Source organism: Excalfactoria chinensis, chromosome 17 (assembly GCF_039878825.1).
Source record: "Excalfactoria chinensis isolate bCotChi1 chromosome 17, bCotChi1.hap2, whole genome shotgun sequence".
Taxonomy (NCBI): Eukaryota; Metazoa; Chordata; class Aves; order Galliformes; family Phasianidae; genus Excalfactoria; species Excalfactoria chinensis.
The window spans coordinates 2,370,796-2,379,971 of NC_092841.1; the positions used below are offsets into that span (position 1 = coordinate 2,370,796).

The 9,176-nt window shown below is 49.3% G+C and overlaps 1 protein-coding gene across 1 annotated transcript in view; it reads right to left on the reverse strand.

The window, feature by feature from the left end:
- Window positions 1–5,773, reverse strand: part of COX10 (cytochrome c oxidase assembly factor heme A:farnesyltransferase COX10) — a 92,825-nt gene extending 87,052 nt beyond the window's left edge. The window contains exons 1-3 of the mRNA XM_072352256.1: window positions 5,238–5,773; window positions 4,945–5,069; window positions 944–1,247 (exon numbers count right to left, since the gene is read on the reverse strand). Coding sequence (XP_072208357.1) covers window positions 944–1,247; window positions 4,945–5,069; window positions 5,238–5,280 — 472 coding nt within the window. The 5' untranslated portion in view covers window positions 5,281–5,773. The remainder of the gene's footprint in view (window positions 1–943; window positions 1,248–4,944; window positions 5,070–5,237) is intronic.
- Window positions 5,774–9,176: the final 3,403 nt, after the last annotated feature.

Here is a 9,176-nt window from a genome sequence, read left to right on the forward strand (position 1 = left end):
GAATAATGTAAATGGCCATTGTACGCTCTATGTGGTCAGTAAGACTTCAACATGGAAAACACATACAGCAGAACAAAAATGTTCAGAAAGTAAACTGAATTCAGGATTTCTGTTATAACAAATTGTTATGGCAAAGAATAACAGTTTTATTATCAAGAATCTATTTCGCTCTCCAGAGAAAGCACCACAGTAGGAACTTAGGAAATATTTCTGTTCTTGGCCCTGACAGAGACAAAATGTAAGGCTTTGGTCAGATCATTACAGCTTTCTCTACATATAACACTGCCACTTGGCAAAGAAATCATTTATAGCCATTATGTATTACTACTGGAATAAAGTAAATGTAGCTAGACTACAAGGCAATTGCTAAAACGGCTGCTTAGAAGGTACAGTTCCATTATGGGGCACACAGGTAAGTTTTACCTCATTTCAGAAAAAGCAATCTACTACACACCTTTTTTTTTCCTTTATAAACTATGAAATTATTCAAATTGTCTTTTGTTTGTACTGTTAATATGATCTGATACTGTAAATATTTAGCTGCACATCAGTAAATATGAGAGAGATAAGTAGATATGCAGATAGCAGCAGATAAGTAAATAAGACAGGAGGATGGTAAACTTAAGAAAAGAGGCATTATCTTAATGGAGGGCTTATTTAATCACTTCCTAATCCAGTATTACCTTTTTATTCTATCAGCATTCTCTTATGATCCCAAAAAGCTAGCTGATGTAATGCAAGCTCCTCCTCAATGTAAATAAATTTAATGGGCAACAAAATTGCTCGACATTGTTTTTTCCTGCACACATTTGATGGAATTGACTCAGGTACTTTGTGTCACCAAAGTGGAAATTACCACAGGAAAACATGCAGGGTATCGTTAACATGGTAGGAAACTCTAAATACCAAAGAGGATGGACAGAAGTGATAAACAATATAGTACCTGTAAGCTTAATTTTGGACAAACGTGCCAGAATTCCTGGCAAATCATCCAGCCGGAGCTTCATTTCTCTCCATTGTCTCTCTTCTTTGGATTCTGCTGTTGGTGGTGTGCCTGGGTCTCCAATTTCTGTAGCTGACTTAACTTCTCTCAACTCAGACAAAGGTTGACGAACAGGTGACACTGGTGTAATCTTGTGTATAACCTTCCTTTCTTGATCCAACTGACTCTCACGGAATGGAGACACAACTGAATCTGACTTCGGTTTCGCCCGCTGGCTGAGGTCTTTGTTGCACCGCGTTACATACTAGATAGAATGATAAATGTTAACATGATTAAGAAGATATTTTTGTCAACTTGGCGTTGTTATTATCACTGACGTTATTGCTACATTATTCTTCTTAATGACAGTTACTTCCTATGATGACATGACTGAGTTAGCCTGAATTTCACACCTATTTTGTGGGCAAAGAAGTTAAGCTTAATTTGGACAACATACAAAGAAGGCATCTTTCCATTTCACAACTATCTCAATGACATTTACTTAACCTTGAAGAACTGCTTCAAAACAAACTCCATTTTTCCTTCTACTTTCAATAGCAAATATTTCTTAATTCATTTTTAAAACCACCTGATTTATGAATGATTAATTCAGGTATACGCAAAGAGGTACCCATAGGTCTGTAATAACTCCAGCCCCCAAAATACCTACTCAACTTTCTACATCTTTCTAGGAAACTAATGATTGTATCAGAACTTTAACAAATAGAAAATGTAAAATTACTTCACTTTTGTGTTTCCCAGCAGGAGATGAGTACCACATTCCATAGGCACAAAACGACCCCTATCAGGAGAGGACGTGCTGCAGCACACAGCATTACCCTCTCTGCAGCAAGCCTTCTCCAACTTCAGATGTTACAGATCCAAACTGCTTAACCCTTCAACAAAAAAAGGAGATGCCTGGACTTGCCTGATTTGGTCAGGTATGAGAAATACACTTTTTTTCCTAAAGCATTCTCCAGTATTTACTCAGCACATGAGACAAAACTGACCACGAGCCAGCAGTGTGCTCCTGCAGCTCAGAAAGCAAACATCCTGGGCTCCATCAGAAGAGGGGTGGCCAACAGGCACAGGGAGGTGATTCTCCCTCTCTGCTCTGCCCTTGTGAGGCCCCATCTGGAGTACCGTGTGGGAACCCCAATACAAGAAAGACAGGGAGCTGTTGGAGAGGGTCCAGAGGAGGCCACAGAGATCATCAGAAGGCTGCAGCACCAACCCTACAAAGACAGCCTGAGGGAGCTGGGCCTGCTCAGCCTGGAGAAGGCTGAGGAATGACCTCATTGCAGCCTTTCAGTCCCTAAAGACAGACTACAGGCAGGAGGGGAGTCAACTCTTCACAAGGGTAGACGGTGTCAGGACAAGGGGACATGGTTTTAAGTTGAAGAAGGTTGGATATTGGGGGGAAGTTCTTCACAGAGACAGTGGTGAGGTGCTGGAACAGGCTGCCCAGAGAGGCTGTGGATGCCCCGTCCTTGGAGATGTCAAAGGTCAGGTTGGATTGGGAACTGGGCAGACAGGTCCAGTATTACACAAGGAGGTTGGTGGCCCTGCCTACAGCAGGACAGTTAGAGATAGGTGATCCTTGAGTTCCCTTCTGACCCAAGCCATTCTATCTTTCTATGATTCTAAACAAATTGCAGAGGAAAGATTCATATGGAGATACTCTGTGTGCAATTTTTATTTTTCCAGATCTATCAGCAGCACAAAGTTCAGTCACTGGAGGATGGAGGGCAATGTAGGCCCAGCCTGGCACCAAAACAGACACAGCCCTGCGCTGCCAGGTCACCGACCAAGGCACTGTGACAGCAGCGGGCTCAACTGTGACCTCACCGACCCCCGTGCAGAAGCTGGGGCGCAGCAGAGCCCAGCATCACTCGTGCCTGGACTCCGGTTGAGCGCAGTCGCCAGACTTGGAGCCGCCAACGAGCCTTTGTTTGGGCCGTGCTGTGGGGCTGCCGGCAGCAGTTCCTGGTGCTCAGCCCACGGCATCGCCAGCGTTCCCCCGGCCCTGCCTGGCTCAGGCAGCCGGGGCCCCGCGGGGTGCGCTCGCAGCAGCGGAGGTGAGCGGTGCGGGGACACGGCCCCGGGGCGGGCGGCGGGGAGCAGGGCCGGGGCTTCGTGCTGAGGGACCGGGGCGTCGCTGCTGCTGCTGCTGCTGCTTCTGCTGCTGCAGCCGCCCCGGGGACGGCGAGTGACCGCGGCCTCTTTTGTCTTTTGCAGTTGCTGACAGCTCCTGCCCGCTGCAGCGCCAGCCGAGGGAGCAGCTTTCCCACCTCGGCTCTCCCCAGCCCACCGCACAGCCCGGGGCCATGGAGCCGCCCTCGGACTGGAGCTGCCCCCTCTGCGGGCAGAGCCGGGACGACGCGGCCTACGCCGTGCCCTGCCGGCACCAGCTGTGCTTGGGCTGTGCGCTGCGCTGGGCAAAGCAGCAGCCCACCTGCGCCGTCTGCAAGGAGAGCATCGAGAGCATCCGGTACTCGGTGCGATCCGAGGACGATTTCCTCGAGTGCCCCATCCCGCAGCCTGCACAGCACTCCGAGGACGAGCAGGAGGACGAGCGGGGCTCTGCACAGCCGCAGCTCGTGGCTGCCGAGCACGGCTTCCCAGCCGAGGTCTGGGCGGACTTCTTCCGAGGAGACCCGGGAGACCTCGGACCGCTGCTCCGGTGGATCCAGCAGGAGCTGGAGGGGATCACCGAGGACGAGTGGTGGGAGGTGGCTGCAGCACGGACTGCCATCATGCACCTCCTGTGCGTCTATGGACTCGACGAGGACGCCCTCATCTTGAGCATGGAGACCCATCTGGAGGAGCACACGGAGCGGTTTGTGGCGGGGCTCATCGACACCGTGACAGCCCTGTACGGCCCGGAGCTCCGCCGGCGGCAGCACAGCCAGGCTGCCCGTGAAGCAGGAGGGCAGGACGGCCCCGCGGACACCCCCAGCCCCGCCACCTCCCAGCAGGAGCCTCCCGCCTCCGGCCCGGGCCGCTCCGCCAGCCCTGCAGGCCCCGGCGCTGAGCAGCTCCCCGGCGTCCCTCCTGGGGGGCCCGAGCCCCAGCCCGCCGCCCCCGTGTCCCCGCAGGAGCCGCAGGAGGAGCCGGGGCAGGCGGCGGCAGCGGGCCCCTCCGCCCAGGGCACGGACCGCTCGCCTGGGGGGCCCCGACGCCCCCCGAAGAGGAGGGCCAGCAGCTGCCCCCCGGATTCGCCCCCCCCATCCCCCAAGAGGCGGCGCTAGGCCGGCACCCACTGCGGTGCTGAGCACGGCTCTGGGGTTGGCAGACCAACAGCAACCTCATTCTCCCTTTACAGACAATAAAATATTGCAAAAACAAGAAAAGGTCTCCGCGTTATTCGCACTGAAATTGGGTTTGCTGCCCCTCCCCACGTCTGTTTCTCCAGCATCTCCTGATGCTTGGAGAAGACACAGAACCATAACTTTCACTATTAGGAATCAGTAGAGCATGCTCCCGTTTCAGGTCACACTGAGGTGGATGAATGGGATTAATGGGAACCCTTCGGACATTTACTGATACCAGACCCTAAAAACCAACCAGAATCTCTTACTTCCACAAGAACTAAAAAGAAAGAATCTCCAGGCACAGAACCACAGAAGTGGAGGTGCAGGAAGGACCCTGTGGAAATCTCCCCATCCAGACCCCTGCCAAAGCCAGCTTGTGAAATACACTCCACAGCGAAGTGTGAGCAAGCAGCCTGCTGTGCAGTGTGCACGGGCTGTAGGAAGGAACCTGGGCACAGGCATTGCCCCAGCTGATGTTGCTTGGGAACCAGAACACGTCCAAAAGAATCCAGGTATCAGAAAGCATAATCTTGTGGAAGGGAGGTTGGACATTGATGATCTTCGAGGTCCCTTCTGACTTGAGCCATTCCATGATTCTCTGATACTTAAGGGATAAGAAATGCAGGATGAACACATTCCGTGACTTACCATTCGTTTGAGAAAGTTAAAGTACTGAAATGTGATCAGTCTGTCCGTAGGCGCTCGGCACAGGTGCACAAAGTGACCCGGGACTTGCCGTATTCCCGTTTTCTTCAATTGCCAGACAAAAATTCCTAAGGAAAGAAGAGAACATCAGGTCTTGGTTTCTCCTCTTACCTCTAACTCAGCCTGCAGCGTGTCACCTTATGGGCCTCTGCATCACAATGGGAACAAGGCCACCGGGACAGGAGAGACCCGGAGTTCCCACACCACCAGCCCCGATTCTGCCCTGCCCGAGGTACCTGCCAGCGCCTGTGGCGGGCTGCAGCAGCGGGCAGCACTCATGGCCGTAGCGCTGCTCCCGCTGCCCTCTCCTCTCACCGCTTGGGCGCCGCCATGTTGCCCGCTCTGACCTCTAAATGACTTCCGGGTCGGTACTTCCGTTGGGGGAGGTGGCTTCCGTGATACAATAAGAGCGAAGTTCGGTTAAAAATAAAGGCGAATCGTGCGGCGGGGGGTTGCGAGGCTGAAATTAGCTTTGTTTTTAGCTGCGTGTTGCAGGAGGTCCCGTTGCAGGTCCCATTGCAGGGGCTGGTGCTTCCCCAGTGCAGCCTGCCTTCCTTTGCATCACAGCTGCTCCTTGCTGGCTCCACTAAGCAGGCTCAGCTTGCTGACCTCAAGAGGAAAACACCCTCGTTTTGCTGCTCGAGCCCACCCAGTGCAGGGCTGGCAGGCTGAGAGCTGTTACAAGGCATTGCAGAAGCAGCCTCTGCTGCAGTCTGACCAGAAAGGGAGGGGGATGGCTCGGAATGCTCAAGTTGTAAAGCATAATCACACCCCCAGACGCCTTTAAAATGGTTTCTCTTAAGAGTTCAAGCTCAGGGGATGTGGGCTGTAAGTCACTGAAATGCTTAAGGAAATGGCTCTCAATATTTTAACATAGAAATCTGCCTCAGAAGTGTCCTCCCCCCAGGCTTTCATTTCTTTATAGAGCTTAAATTCATGCAAAAGTCATCTTAAATCATTATTAGGAAGATAAAATGAAAACACTCACTCTAATTCACCAAGAATATCCTACTTGGAAGCATTTATTTCCACTCCCAATCTATTTGGGGAGCTGGGGAGAAATTAGGACATTGCATTACAATTAATAACCTGTTTTACTCTGAGCTCTCATCACTCATCACGTATCACTTCACAGCCCCTGTTTGCATCTCAAGTTTGTGTAACTTTCAGAGATTTGGCCTCAAGTTAAATTGACACCTGCAAAAATAAAACAAGCATCACGTAACAAACACACACAATGGCGACATAGAGATGGCTGGTTGGTTTGGGGGCAGTTGGGGTCACAGAGGAAAAGGTTGAGGTAGGCAAGGGTTCCGTGTCAGGGCTGAGATTTAAGGTTTAATGATTTTCATTACCTTTCACTTGGGCAATAAATTGCACCCCTGTAGAGAAGGGGTAAAAAACACTACTTTCCTAATTAAGGAGAATGTTATCCGTGGGCCTCAAGGCAGAGAAATACCTCCTTATGAAACGATAACGATGATTTAAGGAACGCTGAATGTCACATACCCGTTTGGGTTTAACCACTAAAGCTAATCGTAGGGGGAAGAAAAGAAAACTAATAAGGTTTTTAGTGAACACGAGTATCCAAATGTCAGAGTTGTATTTCAGCCTAAAGAGTCTGCGTGAGCTTTGGGTCTTGTTAGCAAGAGTTTGGGTCTTAAATTCTGCAGAACCTGCCTCCACAAAGCACTGAATGCTCCAGAAAGCACCAGGTGCTGTGACTGATCATTGGAAAGCACAGGTGGCCCTTCCAGCACCCATAGTGCACCTAGCATACATAACTTTGTCCCACAGTCTCATCCCCCAGCAGCCATGCTGCAGGATGACCAGAAAGCTGGAGGAGCAGAACCTGCCTCGTCTCAGTGCTTCAGGGTGGGCTCTGGTTGGTGCAGTTGCTAAGATTGCTTGGAATCTATTGCTGCTTCTACGAGGTTATAAAATAAACACTGCACCTACAAGTTTGTTTTTGGGGTGATGCACGGGGTGTTTAACCACGCGACTCCCATTAGTGTTAATTACGGAGCACATATTAACAGCATTATACGATCCTTTTTTCTATTAGCACTATCATAAATCTGATTGGTGGGGCTTAATTAGATCTCGGCAGCAAAATGCGATAGCTGGATATACAAAAGGACAAATTCATGGAGACAGCATACTATTATTATACTCTAATCTCAAAATCTCTCCTTCTCTTACTCATAACACCAACAAGGCTTCTCGTGAGATTGATTTGTTGTCAGAAATTGATTTAAAGACCAACTGTAAAAATATTATATTTTCCTTGCTTCACAGAATGCAGCATTGATGTTAGAGCTCCGGAGAGACTCGATGTACTTTCAGATAGGGAACTTTAAAAGCCAAGTGCAAAATAAATAAGATGGCATCCTGCTGTTATTGTGGTAACCTTTACAGATCATTTCAGAGCTGTGGTTGTTGTGGAGTTCAGTAATACACCACATGGAAAGCCATAGCTTAGTGCAGTTCTACCCCCATGAGCTTGAGCCCCACTGAATTTGCTTTTGGGGGGTCTGGTTGCAGTATAATGGTATACAAAGTGAATGGCACTAAAATATACCAGGAACACAGAAATAAAGGATAAGAACAACTCATGCAATGCTAAAGGCCAGTCCCAGTGCTTTGGTGTAGCTGAAGCTTCCAGGAGCAAATGAAAGGGTCATCCTGGTAGATGAGCGCTCAGTAGCCTTTCCTAACAGGCGTGCCAGACCGGTTTCTTTCCCAAAGTAGAGTTCAAATATAACATAGGAAATCAGCAGCTCAGAATTGCTGCCTCTTCCCAGCTGTCCAAGGTGGCCTCATGCTGACCCTGTAGTGTGCTGATTTTGGCAAGCCCTGCATAGCCTGCTCACCACCTGCAATGGACTATGAGCTGTAATAGCTTCCTTCAAGGAAAAATATCCTCCAGCCTTTCCTTAGGTAGTTTTGCTGAGTGGTGTAAATTCAGTTGTGATACAGTTCGGAGTTGACACTGAGTCTGGTGCAAATATGTGGGTAATGGGAAGTAAGCAGCAAGCTGAGTGGGGATGAACCGTGCTGAGGGAATTACCCCTTAAAACACAGTGAGACCTACAGAACACTGAGTAGTGCCATTGGAAGCGACCTGCAAAGATCATCTGACTACCTGAACACCTCAGGCTAACCAAAAGTGAAAGTATATTATTAAGATAATTATCCAAAAGGCAATGGGGGCAGGGATGGGGCATCATCAACCCTGCCCACAGCAATGGGGTTGAAACTAGATGGTCTTTGAGGTTCTTTTTAACCCAAGCCATTATATGATTCTATCTATTATTTGATCAAACACCTCTCTAGGAAGCCTGAGCCAGTGTCTGACCACTCTCACAGTAAAGAACTTCTTCCTAACATCCAGTCTGACTTTCTCTCATCTTTCTTCATTAACTACTGCAGCAGAAACAAGCCACATGTTCACACAGGGGCTGCACGACGCCCTGCAGTCCCCCATCGTGTCAGCCATCCCTTCTTAACTCACCCAAACATTGCTGTTTCTGACAAGCAGCGATACCCCTTATCCCTTAAAAGTTCTCAGCCAGCATCAACAATGCTTCTTTCTAGCAACTCTTTGCCCAGAAAATGACACTCTGAAGAAAAGAACCTGTGTCCTGTGCTCTTTCAGCTGAGAACTGCAGCCTGAATATCTCTAGACCCCGTTTCTTTTTCTTTTTTTTTTTTTCCCATACCTCCTTTCAGAGGTCTTTCTTTTCCAGGAAAATCTATGTGAAATTCCCAAGCTGCCCACGGCTCAGAAGATCTAATAAAAATAAGATTTATTAAGAGCAGAGGGAGGAAATCAGATTAAAACTGAAGAAACAGCTTGCATAACTGATCTCTTATACTCAGCAAATGCTCAGGAAGTGCTCGGTGCACACACATTAACTGTTTTGTGGAAGCCCTTTCCAGCCTGACAGCCAAATGGAGCAGGCACACAGTCTGCACAGCGTGTGCCCTTTGCAGATACAGCCATCAGCTGCACAAAGCCCACCAGCGTGTGCTTGCAGCTTTTCAGCCCCAAATGCTTTTGCCACTTTGCAATACCCTCATCCCTGTAGCCATGCAGGAGGGGCAGCTCCTGGCCATGGGTCCCACTCATGCTCTGTGCAGAGCAGCAGGACTCCAAGCCCCACAGCTCAGTG